The following is a 24,583-nucleotide window of genomic DNA, read 5'->3' as shown; positions in this document are numbered from 1 at the left end:
TGATTATTTGGATTGTTGTAACATGCTAAGTACTCATACGGTTCATAGCAGAGCTGTAGAATCATACCACATCATATCAGGTAGTTTTATATTCACTGTAGAGTCCTTCCACAATGGGATGATGATGATGATGATGATGATGATGATGATGCCGATGCCCATCATATCATCATAGATATGATTTATTGAGTGTGTCAGCATTATGCAAAGTGTTTGTATGCATTAAATGATCACATTTAATTCTCAAAATAATCCTGCAAAGCAGATAGTTTTATCCTATCTTAAAGGAAACTTTTCTGAAGTTGCATATTTAGGATGAGTTGCAAAGATGGGAAATGAACTAACAGCTACGACTCTAAAGCCCATGATCCACCTCTTTGTAAACATTTCTTTCTTTTTTTTTTTAAAAGATTTTATTTATTTATTTTTAGAGAGGGGAAGGGAGGGAGAAAGAGAGGGAGAGAAACATCAGTGTGTGGCATCTCATGTGCTGACCCGCAACCCAGGCATGTGCCCTGCACTGGGTATTGAACCATGGACCCTTTGGTTTGCAGGCCAGTGCTCAATCCACTGAGCCACACCAGCCAAGGCTTTGTAAATATTTCTGTTGATCAAGACCCACTGTATTGCAAAGAGGTCAATTCTGATGTGTATGTGACAGTTTACAGCGAAGTTCTTTAATACATATTTTCTCATTTAATCATTATAGAGAGATTCTGCCATTGGAGAGCTCTCAGAGATTTTCTGCAGGGCCCAAATCTCTCACTCTTGTTTGTTCTGTGTCTTTTTTATTTAATGGCAAGATAAATGGGCTCTCTTGTTCACATGATAGCCCTTTAGATATTTGACAAGAGCTATCATGTTCTCCTTATCTTCAGGTAAACATTCCTAACTTCTGTATCCATTCTTCATATAACACTGCTTATAAAGTGCTTAGAATGGTCTCTGAAACGTAGTACATGCCGTATTTTGTTGTGTATAATGCACACCCACATTTTTGTGCCCATTATGCATGGGATTATTATGTCCATTGTTATACCTGTGGTATGTAATCATTATACACATGTATAATGGGCATCATTATTTTTCCCTCAAAAATTTGAGCAAAATGTGCTTTAAACATGGCAAAATATGGCACTATGTATGTGTTAAATAAGGAAAATCTTAATCATCTTTTATTGAAACTCTAGTTTTTTAATTTTTCTTTTTATTGTCAAATTGAATAGGAGCAAGCACAAACCTTTTTATTTTGTGGTAAAATGTTGGTGGAATATGAACTGCTTTTTCTGAGCCATCAGTTATCATGAGGAATACTGTATTTGGATCCAAACATATCTTTTGAAATATAATTTGAATACAGTAACACCTGTAACATCATGTATATATGTTATATATGTGTTCAAATGTGCTAAGTGATTGTGACTCATGTATTTAGTAACAGCTTTTTGGGGGGGTGGGTAAAAAGACCCATTACAATAAATATACACAGATTTATTAAATTTTGTATCTTTGGTGTATCTTTAGTTATATAGCCCTTTTTCTCTTTTGCATAGAATTAAAGGTTAAGTTTAAACCTTTTTTCACATTGACTATTAAGATTTTTCTGGGTTACGTTTAGCCATTGGTAGTTACATAAAGCATCATGATTTTTAACTTCTTTTAGAATTGAGAATGTTTGTGATGCATATGGAAGATTTTCTTGATTTTGACAGCACTTTCTGTTTGTTAAACATGTAATTTTGTTTTTTCTCTTAATTGAGTTAAATATCCTTAGAAGTGAATCAGCCTCTCTTGGCCATTAGTCAGAAGCTTTTAGTTGCCAGAGTGATGAAAGTTGTTGATATATAAATTGCTCAAACCAGCTTTTTTCTAGATTGTGAACAATTTCTGATCTATTCTGAGAGATTTGGCAATTTCTACGGACTTTAATTACATTGCCTAGTACATGACAATCCGTCTTCTCTATACACAGTTAATTTTTATTTTTACTGAGTTGTGTAATCTTCTTGAAGTTATTTCACACAGTGATTATAAATTTCAAATTTAAGTTAAAGTTCAATTTAGAATATTCCTGCCAATGCACGTAACTCATTTGAGCGATAAGGAAATGATTAACATGTGTAATGTCTCTGCCCAGTAGCTGGCAGATTTCTTCAGATGGGGATTTTAAAACAACTTAATTTTGAAAGATTAAAAAATGTAAGTTTGAGAATTGAAACAGTAGAATAATCTGGTGTTCATATGGTGTATTCTATTCCTCTAAACATTTTAAAATTTCTTTTGATTTATTTTATCTGTTTTTGTCACTAAAATCTTCATGATAGGTAATGCAGGAGAATAATGCATAATATGTCTGTTTGAGAAGTGACTATAAAGCTAAACTTTGTGTGGCAAAAAAAATCTTGAACTAAGCCTCAGGTGAACAATTTTAGTCATGAGGGTTATAATGACAGACCTCATTTTCCCTTAGAAAAAAGGTGGTTTCTGGAGGCCCAAGATAATCCATTAAAGTGTTACACACCTTTAACTGGCTACCAGGGTGATAATGGTTGTGAAGTCTGTTGCTGGGCTGACCTGTTGGGTTGATTCAGTTGATCTTATTGACTATATGATATGACCTTCCAACTTTCACCTCTTTCCCCATGTGCATCTCCAACAGAGTAGGACTGTCCATGGATTAAGTGGTTCTGTTTCCTGATGGCATCATCATTAGCACTATAGAATGTGATCTAGCACTTAGAATTGTGATGTGAACACATCTGCAGATCTGCCTCATATGAGGGAGGGGGAAATCCTCTTCTCCCATTTCCAGAACTGAGCTACAATAGGAGTAGGAATTCTGACCTGCCACGTTAGGCAAAAAGGAAGCAGAAACGAGCAGTTAATGATAGTGATGTGCCCTGGGCATCCCCAGTGAGGGAGAAATCTGGAGGGCTCGCTGGAGAGTTGAGTCCAAGTTACTGTCACTCTTAAGTCAGAGAACTGTAGTGCGGAGTCCAGTGTAATTGTAAGGATGCTTCGGATTCTGGAAAATAAGTGTTGTTTCTTAAAAACTGGGTGGGGGCTGGGCAGACAGACATTATGTTTCTGTTCATATACCATTTATTTCATTGGAGGTGAGATGGAAGATCAGTTTTAGAGCAAGACTGAAACATAAAGTTCGGTTAGGAAAAAGGGAAAAGGTCTTTTTTTCTAACTGAACATTATGCATGGTGCTGTCAGGACATGTGAGGTTTAATTTTGTGGTTTATTTGAATTTCATATATTCTTAAGCCTATTGCTCTTGTTGAAATCCTGAAGATTATCTGCAAAACTAACCTCTATATTTGGAATTGGATTTGAATTTGAGACCATGCTTCTGTACAAACTGGTTTTTATGAAATTATACTATTTACTAAACTTCTGAAATAAGTAGATATATTAATATAGTGGGACATTATAACCTCAAATGTGAGGCTGCATTTGACAATATTTTACTTTGAAGGCTTTTATAATAGTATAATGCCCATTAATAGCAACACCTTGCTCTCACCTTTGGTGTTAAGTACTTTTCAGCAGAAGACATTTTTTGTTTTTGAAGTTTAGGTAGGACTTCACTTGAGGTTTTGTCTGACACTTGAATTTATACTGCCTGTCAGTCAACTACAAGATTAGGTTTATATGACTCTCCTATAAGTTTTCTGTAGTTTGCTACTGGTGTAACTGAGTTCAGTGCATTTGGATTCTTGGTGGTAGATATCTATCCGGCATGTTAATGCATGCTTTCTCTTACTCAGCACTGTACTGAATCCTATAAAAGTATGTGTGCAGTCTTGCATATCATCTTATGCATATCTATCCTTTGGTAGGCTTTCATAGAGAATCTTGTGTAGACCTGCTTTGTCCTGGGGCGAAATGGTTTTTGGAAAGTGAAAACAGATTTTAACACTGTTCTGATGGTTCTTTATCTTATTTTTTAATTTTCTTTGTTCATTTATTCCTTCATATAACAGATATATACTGAGCTCCCAAGATGTGATAAACTGTTTTAAGTACTTGGTTTACAGTACTGAACAAAACAAAGTTCCTGCTCTCTTGCAGCCTACATTTTAAAAGAGGGAAGGTAAATAATAAAGCAGTAGATATATGGTAATGATAAATATAGAGTAAAATAAAGCAGGTTGAGAAGAATATAGAGGAGAGGGGAGGTAGTAATGATCTCACTGAGGTCAGGTTCAGGGAAGACATCAATGATAAAATAAATTTAAGCAGTGTTCTAAAGGAAGTTGGGGAGCAGATATCTGCCAGAACAGTTTTAGGCAGAGAATAGCAAATGGAAAGTTACCATCGTCAAAGAATAGGAAGAAGGTTAGTGTGGCTGGATCAAGGGGTAGATTGGTAGGAGATAGGAGATTTGAGAGGTAAAACTTTTGCAGACCATTGTTAAGGATTTTGGCTTTTATCTGAGCAACATCGGACACATTTCGAGTATTTTGAGCAGAGGAATAACACTGATTTTAAAAGGTTCACTCTGGCTGCTCTGTGATGCAAAAACTTGGGTATGCAGGGGTGAGTTTAACATGCTGTTTTAATAAGTGAGGGTAGCTGTGGAAATAGTGAGAAGGTAGAGTTGGTTAGGAGTTGAAGATGGATTGGATGTAATATTTGCATGTGTGACTTATAGTACATAGGATAGTACAATTTATGAGAGATAATACAAAAATTCTCTCTTATTGCTCACTTGGATGGGACTTGAAGGTATCTGTAGAAGCTGGAGCTATGTTGGTTCTAGTACTTGTAATTTCCTGTTTTGCTCCCTAGTTAGGGGCACTTCAAATCAAAACTATTTTTGTAATAGTACAAAGTCATTGCTTGCCTTTCTTGCTGTGCTGGCATTTTTGCTCATGACACAAAGCAGTGATGGATAAGATTGTTGGAACCTTAACATGAATCAAGGAAGCAAACTGCTGGTAGACATTGTATTATTCACTGCCATGTACTTGCAGTTTTTAAAAAAGCCATTTTTCACCCTGACCATGTTGCTCAGTTGGTTAGAGCGTCATCCCCATATGCCAAGGTTTTGGGCTCCATCCCAGTTTAGGGCACATACAAGAATCAACCAAGGAATGCATAAATAAGTGGAACAACAGATTGATTTATTTCTCTCTCCCCTCCTTCTCTCCTTTCCTCCTCCTTCCTCTCTTTAAAATGAATCAATAAATAAAAAAAGAAAATAAAGCCATTTTTAAAATGTTGTTGATGGAGCTGTAGAAATGATTAGTTTTACTGTCTTAATCTCAAGTACATATCTTGTTTATATTCTTTGACATAATATGGGTTATGTATGATGTTATTTTGCATACTGAAGAGAGAATAAAGGAAAATAGTTGTGCAGTTCTTTGAGTTATAGGCCATACTGGCTGCTTTTGTCACTGTATCCCATTTTTACTTGGAAAAAAAAACCAGTTTACAGATGAACTATGGTTATTTCAATTTGGATATTTGGCAGACATTTTCTGGAAAATAAATGAAGTGAGGCTCTGCCTTCAAGGAACACAATCAACTGTATTTATTGCCTGTGAAAAAATCAAACTCTGAAATGAAAATTAGCATTTGGAAAAGATCTCTGTCACTCTAAGCTTGAGTTTCCCAGTATTTAAAGACTGTTTTGGACAGATTGGTGATATTACAAAACGTGATTTTTTAAAAATTTCATTCTCTATGTGGTTACAGGTGTGATCTTAAAATGTACAGGTGTCATGTCATGTCATGTCATGTCATGTCATGTCCCTGCTCAAGATCCTTTTAGTGCCTTCTCCACTTAAAAGCTAGTTTATATTTCTTACCATAGTTATAGAGCCTTGCATGATTTGGCCCTTGCCTACTTCTCTGATATAATCTTGTACAGACCTCTCCTTTCTCCTGTGTTCTGGCCTTGCTTGTGTTCTGGCCTTACTTGTTTTCTTTCAGTTCCTTGAACATGTCCAGGTTATTTCTAGCCTCTGTCTGGAGTGCAATTTTTCCTCATTCTTTCATTTCTTAGTTCCTACTTTTAAATCTCCTTTTAAGCATTATCTTTTTGGAGAGATTTTTCTGACTGAAGCATCAAAAAGTATGTCTCCCTTTATTATTTTAAACTTAGCCTATTGTTATTTTCCTTAGCACCTATCACAATTTATTTTGCTTTATGTTATAATTATCTTATTGTCTTTTATGAATATAAGCTCCAGGAAGGCAGGAATTATTTTTAGTTTGTTGATGGATGAATCTCTTAATGTCTAGCACTATGCTATCACATAGTAATGCTCAATAAATATTTACTGAGTGAAAATGGATTTTACTTATGGGTAAAATGTTGGAGAAGTAACAGAATCTATGAACTCTACTGACTTGTTAAAATACAATAATGACATTAGAGTCAAGTAAAGTAGATAATGAGAGACATTTTTATTAATAATCTAATGTGATTACATATAGACATTATATTGATGACTCACAGGTATTTTATCCTGGAAGCAATGCAATATGACATGAAACCCTTACTGATTAGAACAAACATTTAAAGAACAAGGTAGTAAGTATTATAGGCTTGCAGACCATACCATCTGTTGCATAAAAGTAGCCATAAACAGTTAATAAGCAATCAAGCACATGGCTCTATTGCAATAGTTTATTTATGCCATGTCCCTGAATTCAGAGGATGAGAAACTTTCTCATATGATAACCAGATGGCAAGAGCAATTTTGTGCCCTATAGCAAGCCTATCCCTTTTATCCTTTATTCATTGCTATCATTAGGATTCATAACAGGAGGAAAAAAAAAATCAAGCTATTGTTAGTATCTTATTTTGAATAGAGATATCCACACCAAAAAACCAAATGGTCAAGAAAGCTTATTTTCATCGAGGACTAATGAACCGGACTAACCTCAGTGATGGTTATTTAGGCAAAATAAGTAGTTTAGTGAAAAGGCCTTTGTAAGGAAGACTTCTTTTAAAATTGTTAGGAGTATGAATGAGTTCTTACTGCAATTCTAACAATCTTATCTCCCACTTTATTTATCTATCTATCTATCTATCTATCTATTTATTTATTCACAGCTTTATTGCAATATAATTCATATACAGTACAATTGAATCATTTAGAGTGTACAATTAAATGATTTTAGATATATTTATAGTTGTGCAACCATTACTGCAATCAATTTGAGAACATTTTAATCACCCTAAAAAGAAACCCTATACCCTTTAGCTTTCATTCCCCAGAACCCCTCATTTTTCCTAGCCCTAGACAACCACTAATCTACTTTTGTCCTTGTAAATTTGAGTGTCCTAGACATTTCATATAAATGGAGTTACACAATGTGTGGTTTTCGTGATTGGCTTTTTTCACTTAGCACATTGTTTTCAAGGTTCATCCATGTTGTAACATGTTTCAGTATACTTCATTCCTTTTTATTACTGAATAATATTTCATTGCGTGGATGTTTTTCATTATATTTATACATTCATTCATTCATTAACAAGCATTTGAGTTGTTTCTACTTCCCATTATGAATAATGCTGCTGTGAGTACTTGCATAAAAGCTTTTGTGTGTACATGTTTTCATTTTCTTAGGTACACCTCTTGGTGGGTCATGTGGTAACTCTATGTTTACCATTTTGAGGAACTGCCAAGCTGTTTTCCAAGTGGCTGCACTATTTCACTTTCCCAATAGCAGTGTTTGAGGTTTCCAATTTCTCCTCCTTGCCAACACTTATTATCTATCTTTTTGATTATAGCCATCCTAGTAATTACAAAGTGGTATCTCATTGTAGTTTTGATTTGTATTTCCTTAATGGCTAATGATTTTGAGCAACATTTCATGTGCTTATTGTCCACTTGTATATCTTCTTCAGAGAAGTGGCTATTCAGATTCTTCTCTATTTTTAAGTTGGGTTTTAAAAATTATTTAGTTGGAAGTTTTTTTATACATTCTGGACACAAATATTATGATTTGCAAAGTGTTTCTCTGATTGTCTTTTCACTTTCTTGATGGCATCCTTTGCAACACAAAACAATCTAATTTTGATGAAGCTCAGTTCATTTATTTTTTTTCTTGCTATGTTTTTGGTGTATCTGAGAAACTATTACCTAATCGAAGGACACAAAGATGTACTCCTTTGCTTTATTTTCTAAAAGTTTTATAGTATTAGCTCTTACATTTAGGTCTATGATCAATTTTGAAACTATTGATGTATACATCTATCTTTATGTGTCTGTAAGTATATCCTGTATTAATAGCTGTGTTTTTATAGAAAATGTTGAAATTGGGAAGTGTGACTCCTCCAACTTTGTTATTTCTTTTTAAATATTGAAGCTAGACCACCCTGAAAAGAGTCTTGAAGGATGGATTAGAAATTTGTTGGCAAAGAAAGTGCAGCACTGACTAGTCTTACATGTTAAAAAAAAAAGAAAAACAAACCCAAATTACATTCAAATGCAAGAACAGTTTATTTTTGGGAAATATCCATGTGTATGGTTAGTGGGAGTAAAGAGCTTGTAGGAAAATAGCAAATAATGAAATTACAAAGATTAGTAAAAGACAAACCAGTGAGAACCTGGAGACTATGCAATCAAATTCAGACTATGGTATATCCTTTAGTTGATGTTATAGAATAACTAACTTAATTACAAAATATCTCTTGTCACAGCGTAAAAACCTCTTGACTATAGAAGAAAGCAAACCTATAGTAATATTTTCAAATAAAGTTACTAATTAAAAATTATATATATTAATTTTCAGATATTAGCATTTTTACAGTCTCTACATGAAAAATGTTTGCCAATAAAATGAGCTACACATGTATCAATAAATCATAAATAGGATAAAATAAGATTTTGATTGCTTTATTAAAGAAATTTGTATGACATATGATTTACCCAAATCTTGTAGCCAGATAAAATATGCTAAGATGATTCTTACACACACATACCTTCTGCTCAGTAAAGCCAGAAGAGAATGAGAATTGTTGACAAAAGCAGCAAGAGAGTATTTTATGTAAAATTTACAAGGCACAAAGAAATTCATTAAGTGTAAATTGTATCTGTAAGTCATTTTATCAAAAAACAAACGATTACAGTAAATATCTTTGTTTTAACCATTAGGAACAAAAAAATGGCAAACTTTGGGATATAATTCACATTATGGTCTTCAGAAATAAAAATTTGAAGCACAGATTTTTCATTAGTGACTAGGCAATATACTGCATTTTTCCGTATATAATACACTCCTGTGTATAATATGCACCCATGCTTTAGTGCTGACCACGTATAATGGACATCCTTATTTTTCCCTCAAAAATTTGGGCAAAAAGGGTGTATTATACATGACAAAATAGGTACTCCTGTTTTCACACCTTAGAACTCAACTTAGTTGAAATACGGAAACCATTATGATACAATTTTTTTTAGGTGGTGAACTTTTTAATAGGTTTTATTTTTTTTCTATTTTCTTAAATTATATTTTGTTGATTATGCTATTATAGTTGTCCTGATTTTTCCCCCTTGGACCCCCTACACACACTACCTCCTACTCCCTCAGGCAATCCCCCCACCATTGTTCATGTCTATGGATTATACGTATAGGTTCTTGGGCTACTCCATTTCTTACACTCTACTTTACATCCCCATGGCTATTTTGTAACTACCCATTTGTACTTAATTCCCTCACCTCTTCACCCATTCCCACACACCCCTCTCACATCTGGCAACCAACAAAATGCTCTTCATAGCCATGATTCTGTCTGTTCTTCTTTGCTTAATTTGTTTTTTAGATTCAATTGTTGATAGATAATGTATTTTTTTTTTCCATTTTATTGTTCATAGTTTTAATCTTCCTTTCTTAAATAAGTCCCTTTAACATTTCATATAATAGTGTTTTAGTGATGATGAACTCCTTTAGTTTTTTCTTACCTGGGAAGCTCTTTATCTTCCTTTTGATTCTAAATGATATCTTTGCTGGATGGAGCAGTCTTGGCTGTAGGTCCCTGCTTTTCATGACTTTGAATATTTTCTTGCCAGTCCCTTCTAGCCTGCAAAGTTTCTTTTGAGAAATCAGTTGATGGTCTTTTGGTAACTCCCCTGTAGGTAGCTAACTGCTTTTCTCTTGCTGCATTTAAATTCTCTCTTTATCTTTAACCTTTGGCAGTTTAATAATGATATGTCTTGGAGTGGGCCTCTCTGCATCCATCTTGTTTGGGACTCTCTGTGCTTCCTAGACTTGCATGTCTATTTCCTTTACCAAATTAGGGAAATTTTCTTTCATTATTTTGTCAGTTAGATTTCCATGTTCTTGCTCTTTCTCATCTCCTTCTGGCACCCCATGATGCTTGAAGTTGTCTGAGAGGCTGTTCATACTATCCTCATTTTTTTTTTTGGATTCTTTTTTCTTCTTGATTGGTTGTTTTTTTTGCTTCCTTATGTTCCAAATCATTGATTTGATTCTTGGCTTTATTCACTCTACTGTTGTTCTCTTGTAAATTGTTCTTTATTTCAGTTAGTGTATCCTTCATTTCTGACTAGATCTTTTTTATGCTGTTGAGGTCCTCACTAAGTTCCTTGAGCATTCTTATAACCAGTGTTTTGAACTCTGCATCTGATGGATTGCTTATCTCCCTTTCATTTAGCTCTGTTTCTGGAGTTTTGATCTGTACTTTTATTTAAGCCGTTTCTTTGTCTCCTCGTTTTGGCATCCTCCCTGTGTATTTTTGTATGTATTAGATAGAGCTGCCTTGACTCTGTGTTTTGATAGTGTGGCCTAACGCAATAGGTGTCCTGTAGGGTCCAGTGGCACAGGCTCCCCCATCACCCAAACTGGGTACTTGAGGTGCGCCCTTCATGTGGGCTGAGTACACCCTCCTCTTGTGGTTGAGCCTTGGTTGCTGTTGGCAGAGCAATGGGAGGGATTTACCCAGGGCAGTAACTGCAAGGATTGGCTGTGACCCCTTACCTCCAAATTCTGCTCTCCATGGAGTATCAGCTGTGCAGGAGCAGAGTGGTGGTGCTCTGACATGGTCTGTAGCTGTCCACTGGGCAGGCTGGTCCTGGGATTTCCTGGGTGCTGCAGGCCAAGGTCAGCTCCCACCTGTGTTTTGCCTGGGGTCACCCTGCTTGAACTGTACAGCAATCTGGGATGGCTGCTACTTGTGCTGGGTTTGGAGATTCTCAGGTGAAGCCAAGCTGTGAATCTAGGCTGGCTGCTGCTAGTGCTGGGCCTGGGGCGCACTGAGGCCAGCTGTTGCTTGTTTGATAGGATTTAAGAAGTTGCGAAGTGTGAGGCAAGACCAGCCGTTCAGGTGGAAAAGCACCTTGGGTGGCCCTGTAAGTTGGTTGGTGCAGAGTCTCTAGGGATCTCCAAGGTGGGTCAAACAGTGTTACCCAGGCTGATTGAGTCTCATATATGGCACCAGCTTGCCTGTCCAGTCTGGATGGATGTGTTCTCTTTAATTCTATGGTTGTCAGACTTTCATTCGGCTCAATTTCTGACGGCTCAGAGTGATGTTTGTTCTATATTCTAGTCGTAATTTTGATGTGGTTGTGCAAAAAGGTGAGCCATGTCTGTCTATGCTGCCATCTTGACTGGAAGTCCTGATACAGTTTCATAGGTCTCCAGCCTTTTGGCATCACTGGGCCTCTCTGGAAGAAGACCAGTTGTCTTGGGCCACACATTAAATATATTGCAACATGTAATCACACAAAAAAAACTCATAGTGTTTTAAGGCAATTTATGATTTTTGTGTTGGGCCACGTTCATAGCCATCCTGAGCTGCATGTGTCCCATGGACTGCAGGTTGGACACCCCATGCTTTAATGATTAATGCATGTTCTGGGAAAGACATGGTTACCAAAAGTTACTGATACAAGCTTTTTTCCAAAAAAAAAGCTTCAATGCCCCCCAAAATTTCACATCCATTAGAGCGAACTAGTTATCTGAAAATGCTATATCATAATGTTAGAAGAACTTACATGGATAAGAATGAAAATGACAAGTCCAATGAAAAAATATTCTGGTTTTAGAACAGTGGTGTTGATGTATATAATTCAATATGGAATATGCAATGAAAAAAATTGTTTTTACTGCAGATATTTTTATATATGGAGTTATTAAAATCAATTTCTCTCTCTCCCCATGTGGAAATCACATACCTATCTCATAAAGACACTAAACAAAAACTCTAAAGAAAACCCTAAACTATGTCAGTGAATTTTCTATTTCCTGCCTGCTAGAACAAACAAACAAAAACCCTCTAAGGTTAAAGAATTTCAGTAAATTTTTCTTTATAGGGATATCTCAGGTAATGCAAATTTTTCTACTATTGACTAACATCATGTTCAATTCAAACACTAAGTGAAAATTCTTAAGAAAAATTTTAAACATAGTCATCCGCTGATACCAGATTAGAAACCATCTGTGGGTCAGCTTCATAAACTATTCAGTGCCTTTGATGTCTTCAGCATAAAACAAGTAAAAGAAATCACATGTAAAAGACCATGAATACTCAAAGCAATCTTGAGAAAGAATAAAGGTGGAGGCATCGTGCTCCCTGATTTCAAAATATATTACAATGTTTTAATAATCAAAACACTATGGTACTGGCACAAAAACAGACACACAGGTCATTGGAACACTATAGGGAGCCCAGAAGTAAGCACATTCGTATATGGTCAGTCATTCCATGGCAAAGGAACCAAGAATATACAATGGGGAAAGGACAGTGTCTTCAAAAAATGATGGTGGGAAAATGGACACATGCAAAAGAATGAAACTGGATCACTATCTTACACAATACACAAAAATTAGCTCAAAATGGATTAAAGATTTGAATGTGAGACCTGACACTGTAAGAATTGTAGAAGAAAACATCAGCAGTAAGCTCCTTGACATCAATCTTGGTGATAATTTTTTGAATTTGAAATTAGAAGCGAAGGCGACAAAAGCAAAAATAAATGAGTGGAACTACATCAAACTAAAAACTTCTACACAGGAAAGGAAACCATCAACAAAATGAAAAGGCAACCTGCAGAATAGGAGAAAATATTTGCAAATCATAAATCTGATAAGGGGTTAGTATTAAAAATGTATAAGGAACCTTAATAATTCAACAGTAAAAAATAATCTGATTAAAATGGACAGACCCCCTAACCAGTGTGTCTCAGGTGTTTGAGCACCATCCCACAAAATGGAAGAAAGGTTGCCAGTTCAGTTCCTGGTCAGGGTGCGTGCTTGGGTTGTGGAGTCGGTCCCTGGACCAGTCATGTACAAGAGACAACTGAAACAAGAGGCAAGATTTTTCTCTTTCTCTCTCTCCCTTCCTCTCTCTCTAAAAATAAATAAAATCTTTAAAAATATGGACAGAGGATCTGAAAAGGCATTTTTCCGTAGAAGATATACAGATAGTGAACAGGTGCCTGAAACATGCTCAACATCACTAAGCACAAAGAAAATTAAAATCAAAATCACATTGAGATATCACCTCACATCTGTTAGAATGGCTATGAACAAAAAGGTAAAAAATAACAAATGCTGGTGAGAATGTGGAGAAAACTAAACCCCTGTACATTGTTGGTGGGAATGTAAATTGGTATAGGCACTATGGAAAACATAGCATAGAAGTTTCTCAAAAAATTAAAAATAGAACTACCATCTAATCCAGCAATTCCACTTCTAGGTATTTATCCAAAGAAAACTAAAACAGTAACTTGAAAAGATAGACTCTCATCCTCATTGCAGCATTATTTACAGTACCAAAATTATGGAAACATTCACAGTGTCCATTGACAGATACATGGATAACGAAAATGTATATATTGCAATATATTTATAGTGGGATATTATATAGAATGGAATATTATTCATCCATAAAAAAGAATAAAATCTTGACATTTGTCACAAAGTATATGGACCATTAGGGCATTATGTTAAATAAGTCAGACAGAGTAAGACAAGTACTGTATAATCTCACTTAATATAAAATCTAAAAACAAACAAACCCAAACTCATAGATACAAAGAAGAGATTGATAGTTGCCAGAGGTGGGGGCTGGGGTGGGCGTGGGTAGCAAAATGAGTGAAGGGAGTCAAAGGTACAAACTTCCAATTATAAAATAAGTAAGCCATAGAAATATAACCTACAGCATGGCAACTATAGCTAGTAATGCTCTATTACGTATTTGAAAGTTTCTAACAGTAGGTGTTAAAAGTTCTCAACACAAGAAAATTTTGTAGTTATGCACGGTGATAGATGTTAATTAGACTTATTATGGTAGTCATTTAGCAATATATACAAATATTGAATCATTATGGTGAAGACTTGAAATAATATAAAGTTGTATGTCAAATACACCTCAATTAAAAAAATATATTGCAAAGGAAAACAGTTTTTTCTGTCTCAGAATACTAACTCCTATGTGGACTGTTGATGGTATACATTTTCTCTGTTTCACTTAAAACTTGTTATTCTAAACATTATTTGTTTCAGATCAGTGCCAAAAAATGAGAAAGAAAGAAATCTACATGTATAAGTATCAATTTCTAGTGTGACTGGACTGGAATAAGATCATCTTCCTCCTCTTATAAATAGTCAACTAAATTTCATAACTTAGCATTCACATTCTTTGGCTATCAAGACCAAAAAGTAGTCAGAAAAAGTAAACGGACTTGTTGACAGATTAGTGCCCAGAACAAGCTCAGCACCAATTCTGCCAAAACCAAAGCCTTTACTGAATTATCATTCTTAATTCCTATTGCCTGTTCTCCAGTTTCAGCTTTCACTTATCTGAATACCTATTGCAACAGTCTTCTAAATAGTCTCCCTGTCCTCAGTCTTGTCCCATTTCAATCTCTTCTCAATACTTGGATAATAATTTTAAAACAATAACTTGACCACGTTACACTTCCACTCAAAATACTGGAAGCACTCCATATTTTAACATTTTAGAAGGTTCTTGATATGTCATTACCATCCTTCTGTTTTCTTCCTCATTCTATACCTTATCTGAACTGCATAACAATATTCTTCATTAAGCCATATTCTCATGCTTTTACACCCATTTTGTTAGCCTTTCATTAATGTTCCTTCCCCATCTGCCTGGCATATTAATACTCACGTTTCAGGACCTAAACAGAGTATCACTTTTTCAGTAAAGTTTTCCTTGGTCTATCCTAGGCAATCAGACATCCTTATGCTCTCCCCCAAAGCCCTCTATACCTGCCTATTTATTTAATGCAGCACGTTTCACACAAAACTTTACTTTTAGTTTTGTGTAAACATCTGTCTTCATTAGATGTTAACCTCAGGATGACTAGTATACATATTTGGTTCATTTATGTGTAACAAATGCTTTGCATACACAACATTCAAAAGAGTCAATAAGCATTTTTGAATAAAGGCATGAAAAAAAGCTCTCAGTGTAGCAACCAGCCTTAAAAATATCAATAGTTACAGAAATCCAGTAGGTAAAAGGCAACAGGCATTACTGTAGGCAAGGATTGCAAACTCAAATGTTTCCATGATTATGTAATGTAACTGGAAAAGTTTGGGTGCTTTTTCCTAAGTGGTTAGAAGAATTCACTTGTAAAGTCATATAGCTCTGGAGTTTCCTTTGGACTCAATACTTTTATTATCAGTTCACTGTCTTTAAAGACAAGAGTACTAATGTTTTCTAATTTGTGTTCATTTTGACAAATTAAATTTTTCCAGGATTCTGCCCATGTCATTTAAATTACTTATTTGCATATATTTTGTTCACAATATCCTTTTACATTACTAATTTTAGAATTTATATAGATACCTCGCTTTCATTCATATTTGTTGTGTTCTATTTTTCTGTTGATAAGTCCAAAGTTTATTAATTTTATGCATTTTTTTCAAGAATAAAATTTTAGTATGTTGCTACTTAGTGTTTCTCTAATTTAATAATTCCTGCTGCTCTTTTATTTTTTTCTCTTGTATTTGGGTAAAATAAACTCAAATTGAAAAATCAAGCAAATTAAGTTGTTTTTTTAATTTCTTGAAGTGGCTTCTTAGATTATTGGTTTTTCAGGCTTTTTCCTAATATATCTTTATTTTTATATTAATAATTTCTAGCTTAATTACACCGTGACCAGGGAACAGACAGCCTAACTTCAATCCTCTGAAACATGTTGAGATTTATTTGTTATATGGTCAAATCTGGTCAGGTTTTTTAAGTGCTTTTTCTATATTGAAAAGAACATGTATCTTGCAGTTGTTGGATCCAGTTTCATTATTGTTCATATCTTTTATATCATTACAGTTTTTTTTGTCAGATTGTTGTTACAGGAGTAGTGTAAAAACGCCCATTGCAGTTGGGGGTTTCTGTGTCTTGTAGTTCTAGCAGTTTTTGTTTGTTGTATTTCCCAGCTATTTTATTAAGTACAAATCAAATCTTTATTTTCTTGGTTCACTAAACAATTTTCCATTAAGAAGTATCTCTGCCTCAGATAATGTTTTCTGTTTTGAAACCTATTATTATGTTAATAAAACTATAACACTTTTTTGGATTGGTATTTGCATGACATATATTTCAATCCTTTCAGCTATTATTATATATCATTATATTTCAAATATATTTCCAATTACATGTAGTGAAGTGTTTTTTCATGCAGTACAACAATATTTATCTTTTAACTGGAGCATGTAATCCAGTTTCATATAGTATACTTACTAATATACTGGGGCTTTAATCTACCACCCTGTTTTCTGTTTTCTGTTTGTCCTGCTGGATCTCTGTTCCTTTTTCTTATCTTTCTTGTTTTCTTCCAGATTGATTATTTTCTTTATTCTATTTAGATTTTTTTCACTTGTGAGATGAAAAATATATGTTTTTATTTTACTGTTCTTTTCATAGTTATCCTAGAGATGCACTGTCTCACACAGTAGCTATATATGATTACTAAGCATTTGAAATGTGGCTGCTCTAAATTGACTGTGCCATAGAGAGATTTTTAAAACTTTGTGTGAAAACCATGAATATAAAATATCTCTAATATTTTACATTGATCATCATGTCAAAATGTTTTGGATATATTGGGTTAACTATTCATATTAATTTTATTGATTTCTTTATCTTCTTTATGTGGCTTTTAGAAAGTTTACAGTTAAATATGTGGCTTGCATTGTACTTCTATTAGCACAGCTGTAGAGTTTACAATATACAACCTTGATTCATCACAGGCTAAGTTAAGTATTAAATAGTACATTACCCGTCTTCAGAGTTACGGAATTAACTCAGAACACTAACTTTTCTACTCTCAAAAGTTTTTATTTTTACCTTATAGAATCAATATTTGATTAAGTTTAATTTTGTTGCTTTTCATTCCTCCCTATACCTCTAACTTCTCAGCAGAATCATGTTTCTTCTATTGAAACACATCCTTCAGTATTTCTTTTAATGATGATCTGGTAACTGAATTCTCAGTTTTTGTTCATGAATGTCCATTCAAACTTGAAAGATACAGTACTAGGTGTAAAATTCTTGATCGGCTGTTACTTTCTTCAGCATTCTATTTGGTCTTACAGTTTCCTTTATTGTTGTGAGGTTAGCTATAGGATTTTCTATTGCTCCTTTGGAAGTAATGTGACTTTTCTGGCTGCATTTAAGATTTTTCTTTTTAATTTTCAGTCATTTCACTCCAATGTGGATTCCTTTTTTTTTTTTAATTTAAGTCTGCTTAGGTTGGAATTCTTGACTCTCTGAATTGATGTCTTTCATCAATTTTAGAAAATACTCAGCAATTATCTCTCCAAATACAGCTGTAGCCCCATCTCTCTCTTCTTTCCTAGGGTTTAATTAACATAGTACTTCTCTTACCATTTTAAAAAAATTTATCTGTTTTCTTTATGATCTAAACTGTGACTTTAGTTATTATATCTTTCCAGTTGAGATTTTCTATTTGGTTCTTTTTCAAAGTATGTGATTTAAATTTTTACAATTTCCAGTTCTCTAATAAAACATTCGAATTTGTCTCTTGTTCCCCAAGAACGCTATAAATATTGTTACTTAAAATTTCTGTCTAATAATAATTACAATAAATGAGACTCTAATGGGTCTGTTTCTCTTATTGTTTCTCCCTTGTTCTCACTCATATTGTTCAGTTTTGTTATAATGCTGATTGTCTTTAAGTCTCTCTACATAGGCAAAATAAGGAGCTCTGCCCTGTGTTCCATTATCATGCTACATTTCTTTCTATTTTAGTAAATAATGTAATGATTTATTTTAATATCAATCTCTAACAGAAGACTTTCGACTACTGAGGATGTGATTGGGTCTTACTGTCATTTATCCCCAAGAGTGAGTTTTCTTAATCCTTATCCAAGGACATTTTTTCATTGTTTTTATACATAGAGAGAGAGAGAGATCAATGTGAGAGAGAAACATTGATTGGTTGCTTTCTCATATGCACCCTGCCCAGGGATCAAATCTGCAACCTGGGTATGTGCCCTGACTGGGAATTGAACCCATGACCTTTTGGTCTACAGGATGACACTCCAACCAACTGAACCACACCAGCCAGGGCAAGAATGAGTTTATAGTAGGTATTTAAATTGTTTGCTGAATGAACAAAGAATAATATGATAAAGAAATTAGTAGCTAAGGAAACTTGAAATCTGGAGAAAAAGTCCTAAGAGCAAAATGGGTATCTTTTAGCAGGAGGATGACCCTGAGTTGGCAGAGGGAAGAAGAGTTGGATGCCTTATGTTAGAAACTAGGGCACCCTCTGATTTTGAATTTGCCATATAAGCAGGGTCATTTTGCAGTTATACTTATTTTGCCTAAAACCTGTCAGTGAAATTTCTGAAGGTGCTGAATCCACTTTTAAGTACATACTTTCCTATGTTTTTACACTAATTTAATTTTTTTTTTAATTTTAGGAAACACTCCTTTACATCTTGCTGTGATGTTAGGAAATAAAGGTTAGTAAATATTTTATTTTTTTTAATGTTTAATGTCACGTATAGTCAGTTTCAAAATTTTATGTGAATTTTGCCTTTTGAGTTTTAAAATATTAACCTGATTATTTTATTTGCTAATTGAGCTTAGGATTTAATATATTAAAAATAACAAATGTTTTCTCATTTTCTACAGCAGTGTTTTTGAAGAGTTAGTGGAAATCTTGTACTAACTATTATGCCTTTCGAAACTATTTTTTTCTTGGTTATTTTTTCAAGTATTTTTAATTTTAGAAGATTTATTTTCATATATTACGGTTTATTAATGTAATACTTTTAATATTCAAAGAGTTTTTAAAGATTCTTTAACATGAATTGTTTTGTATATCAAAACTCTTAAGTCTGGTCTTTTGTATCATAGATGATTATAAAGATTTAATATTTATTCTTTAAACAACAGCAACTTGTAGACAGGTGATTTAAAAGGTTTGCTTTATAAGGCTATTCCAAGATGCCATAAAATAGTTATCTGGATTCTCAGTAATCCTGAAAAGAGAAGGTTCCAGGTAGCTGATTGACAACTTTTTAGATGTGTTTGCTAAATTTTATTTAAAAACATTTACTCCTGATTTTTTAAACAGGTTTATTAATATTTAAGACTTTTTTCTGGTGATCTAGATGTATTATTATGAACATCTTTTATTGTTATAGTGTAATGCAGTTGTTGGTATAAACATTTGATACCATAATACATGCTTATTCCAGGGGTGTTACCAGAGCTTGCTGTGTTGAAAAAAACAATTCTTCTAGTTTGGTTTTTAAGTTCATATGTTTAAGTGAAGCATGTGGTTTGCAGGATAATTTAATTTTGATTTTAATTGTGTATAAATTGTTGACTCAGATTTTTATTTTTTATTTAGTTATGCTGTTTTTTTTTTCCTTTCTGTAAGGAACAGATTAACTTGAGTAATATACAAGTAAAAAGATTCATTAAGAGGCTACATATTTTAGAAACTCAAGATATGATGACTAGCTACATCTCAGGAAAAGCATAACCAAGACAATTTGAGGGATCAACCATCCTTCCTTCCTTCCTCCCTCTCTGCCTTCCTTTTTTTCCCCTCCCTCCTTCTTGCTCTCCTTCCACTTCTCCCTCTTTTCCTCCCTTTATCCATCTGTCATTGGTCTCTTATTTTATATATGGTATTTTTTATATATGTATGTAATATTCTCCTTTTTCTTGATTTATTTTTCAGTGTTTATGGAAATTGAACATGACCCAAAATAACTGTTCTAGAATCCTAAACCTCCATGGCTTTCTGGTTTCAGTGTTCATCATCAACTAGTTTAGTTTCTTAGTTTCCTGAATTTCTGAGCAAAATGTTTGATAGGTTTAGTTCATTTTAATCCAAGCCACAGTGGTGAATGACTGGCAAGCTCCTGAATTATTTTGGGCATATACTTCTGTGAAATTAGCTCTAGCTAGGTTGGCCTGGGGTGAGAGTTGGAGGTAGGAGAGGGAATCAGAAATAGAGAGGAACAATGTTTTGTTTAGCAGGAGTATGGGTAGGGCAGGCCATCATGTTCATCTCTAGTACAGCTACACTGGTGAACATGTATCAGATATAATTGGCTAAACTTGACCAATAAAAACTTATGCTTTTTTCTAAGGAATATTTCAGCATAGCTTTAGAAAATAACGGAAATGTAGCCATCATTTACAATATGCTAGATGGGTTTTTGTAGTGCTTTACACTTTTTTACTCATTTAACATGACAACCATTATCCTCATTTTACAGAAAAAAACACTTAGCTCTGAGAAGTTAAGCACCTTTTCCAGAGTAAAGTAGCAGAATTTTGACTGGAATTTGAAGTATCTTGCTCTAGAGCTTGAATTCCTATCATGCTGAGCTGTCTTGTTCTCTTTTCACTGAGAACCATTTAAAAAAAGGTATATTGAAGTTAGCTAACATCATGCTTTCCTCCAGTTTTCATGGCAGACATAGTTAATTAGATACCAAGACTGATTACTGTCTTTTTTTTTTTTTTTAAGATTTTATGTATTTATTTTTTAGAGAGAGGGGAAGGACAAAGGGAGAATGTGGTTGCCCCTTGCACACCCATACTGGGAACCTGGCCCTCAACCCAGGCATGTGCTGTAGAATGGGAATCAAACTGGCGACCCTTTGGTTTGCAGGCCAGGGCTCAATCCATTGAGCCACACCAGCCAGGGCTGATTACTGTCTTAAATTTTGCACTTTAATTGTAAGTATGGATTTATCAGGATTTGAATGTGAAATGAAGCCTATCTTCCATCCCACATCTAAGTGTTCAACTTTAGGTGGAGGTATCGTTGTGCTTCATCGTAGGTTTTTATCAGCCTGTACAAAATGTGTTTCATAGAACATTGGTTTCATGGGCTATTGGTAGTTCCAGTGAAATAATGTCTCCAGATCTTATCAATTTGGGAAATCGTTAATAAGTATTAAGCAGTTTTCTTTATTGTGAACTTTCTTATAACTTTATTATGTTAATATGTATCATAATCCTCTGAGTTGTTGGGACAAGTGTCAGATAGAGTCATTGTTCCCTACAGTTATTTGATGTTTGCTCTTTTTCACAAATATCTTGAAACACTAGAATTCTGTGGAACATATTTTGGGAAACAGATGATTCATGATCTGCAAATAATGTTGATATTTGCCCTTTCTGAGTCCTTTTCATAATAGAATAGGTTCAGCAATTAATATATTTAGCCATTTACATTTGCCCATTTATATTTTTCCACGTGTATGTGTGTGTGTATTTTTTTGTTGTTGTTGTTATGACCTTTTAATATTTCTTGGTATTTGGTTGCACAAGAGTGAAATGGAAATGTGTAATAGAAGGTAAAACATCTACCTTAATTCTGTAAATTAATTTTGCATCATACCATTCTTCAGTCTGTGCTATTTTATTTTCTCCTTTAGAGATATAGTATATCTTTTGTAATTTCATTGTTGAGGGGGCATTTTCTGTTTTTATACTTGTTTGTAAACACAGTATAAATTCCTAGGGTATTCAAATAGTATTTATTGATTGAGTTAAAGAGAGGACTGTCATAGGACTTTTACACTTATTTACTTCTCTCACTCATCCTACTGAATCACCTTATTTTTCTACCTTTGAAGTCTGATTTTTCTGAACTTCAGAGTCCATTGATCATGTTGGCCATGCTGGCAGGAAACTTTTTGAACTATGGATTTTAGTTAAAATGGATTATACTTAAGGAAGATTTCAGGAATCTTTAGGAGATGAAATAGAAAACTAATCTTTAATTCTTATATTTTCGGTTAGACATCAGAGATCTATTTTTCAGACCAGGTGCTGCAACTTTTAATTCATCCTCAGTCTTTTTCAGATGTGCAGTTAAAATATTTCTTTCGTCAGATAAGTCTAGGATTACTCTCTCATAAGAGTCTCTTCGGATGTTCCATTTTGTTTCCAGCCATTCTATTTATCCCATCCACTCTCTTTATAGTTTATCACCTTTACAGCTTTCACTTATTTATATGTGACTTCTGCTCCTCATGATTTCATTTTGTCCACACTACTTAAGTTTTAACTTCTTTGGGCAACATCCATGCATTCTTTAAACCTTAGTGCCTGGTTATTAACTAACTTGCTCTTTTATTCATTTTTTAAATTATAGAGAGAAGGCATTTGATTGATCCAGTTTTCTTTCTAATGAATGGAACTATGTTATAGGTCATTGGCATATCTATGGTTGTCTGACCTCTCCTTAGTTGCTCATTTCTGTGTCAGTTGAGTTGTGACTGGTGAGGGAAGGGCACCAGTTCAGCAAGGTCTGTGATACACCAGAAAACACAGCTGACATGCCTTGCATATGTATAAATAAATCATACTAATTCTATACCTTAATTTACACAGTTGAGATACAGCTTTAGATACTGTCATGCCTCTTGCTTATTAGTATTCCTTTTTTAGTGTATATTTTCTTTTATTTATTTTGCTTAAAAAAATTTTTTTTATTGTTGTTCAATACAGTTGTCCCCATTTTTCCCCCAAGATTTTTTTTATTTATTTACTTTTAGAGAGAGGGAAAGGGAGGGAGAGAAACATCGATGTGTGAGAGATACATCAGTTGCCTGTCGCACGCCCCTACCTGAGGACCTGGCCTGAAACCTTGGCATGTGCCCTGAATGGGAATTGAACTGGTGACTTTTTGGTTTGCAGGCTGGCACTCAGTTCACTGAGCTACACCAACCAGGAGTTGCTTATTAATATTCTTAAATTAATATTTTTCGTTAATGATTTTTAAGTTATTAATAAATACGTGTTAAAACATTTGAAATAACAGAACAAAGTTGTACAGGGGTGGGCAAAAGTAGGCTTACAGTTGTGAGTACACTATATGAGTTGTAATAATCATAAACTGCATGTCTTTTTCCATACAAAGAACAGTAAACCTCCTTTTGCCCACCCCTTGTATAAAAGCATTATATCTCCTACTTGTTTTTACTGATGTGATTAACATAAATAGCTTAATGGGTATCCTTGTATAACTTCCTTCATATAACATACACAGAGGCTTAGTTTGTTTTGAACTGAAGTTAAATCACTACATACGGTGTTTTGCCATGTTCTTTTCACTCAAATGTTTACCCTAAAATACTTTTACAAGTCTGTAGATATCTATTCATGTTTATGCTTCCCTAACTTCTTTATATGTGTACTGATACACATGCATTTATGTAAGACCCCATGGCAGATTTCTTGAGGAGAAGGTCCATTTTATTTATTTATGTGCTTATAAAAATTCTTTTTATCTGATCTATCATTTTCTCTCCTTATTAACCCCCTTCTCCCAATAAACAGTAACCCATGTTAACATGGGTTATACTTTTCTCCATGCTTGTAAACTATTATATACAAATATGTGTGTATGTATCTAAACACACTCATATATGTACCATATTTTGCTGTGTATAATGCACTCCTGTATATAATGAACACCAAGGTTTTTGGCCCAAACTTTCAGGAAAAAAATATTTCATTTTAATTTTTTAATTCAACTTTTATTTATGTATACATTGATTATTATATTCCAGGGTATTATTTTGCATACAGACATTGTTATTGTTTTCTAGAGTTACACTTTTAACTCAAGCATAAATAAAAGAATTAAAAACACTTATGTAGATATGGAATTAGTACTACCCATGTATAATGTGCGTCCTTATTTTTCCCTCAAAAATTTAGGCAAAAAAATGAGCATTATATACACAGCAAAATATGGTAGTTTTTTAGTTATTCCCTTTAAAAAATGAGATCATAATAGCATCTGCATTATCATTTAGCAGTATAATGTGGACATTCCTTTAAGTCTGTTGGGATAGCCTAAATCATTCCTTTAAAAAAATTTTTATAAAAAAATTTTTATATTTTAAATACTTTATTATGAAAAATTTCAAATATACAGAAAAACTTAAAGATTATCACAATGAACATTGAAATACTCTCCACCTAGGTTCAGTAGTTGTTAACATTTATCATATTTACATTCTTTATCTTAGTATATTACATATATGATTATTGCTGTACCATTTGAAAATTAGATGTTGACCTAATGACATTTTACCACCAAACACTTAA

At 33.9% G+C, this 24,583-nt stretch overlaps 1 protein-coding gene across 1 annotated transcript in view; it reads left to right on the top strand.

Moving 5' to 3' along the window:
* Positions 1 to 24,583, top strand: part of ANKRD13C (ankyrin repeat domain 13C) — a 79,574-nt gene that overhangs the window by 3,255 nt on the left and 51,736 nt on the right. Inside the window, exon 2 of the mRNA XM_054574592.1 lies at positions 18,910 to 18,951. Coding sequence (XP_054430567.1) covers positions 18,910 to 18,951 — 42 coding nt within the window. The remainder of the gene's footprint in view (positions 1 to 18,909; positions 18,952 to 24,583) is intronic.

The sequence above is a fragment of the Pteronotus mesoamericanus genome, unplaced genomic scaffold, assembly GCF_021234165.1.
Source record: "Pteronotus mesoamericanus isolate MK-2021 breed Mesoamerican mustached bat unplaced genomic scaffold, CSHL_Meso_final contig_105, whole genome shotgun sequence".
Lineage (NCBI taxonomy): Eukaryota > Metazoa > Chordata > Mammalia > Chiroptera > Mormoopidae > Pteronotus > Pteronotus mesoamericanus.
The sequence above is the reverse complement of the archived record's forward strand: the minus strand, read 5'-3'. Positions and strand labels throughout refer to the sequence as shown.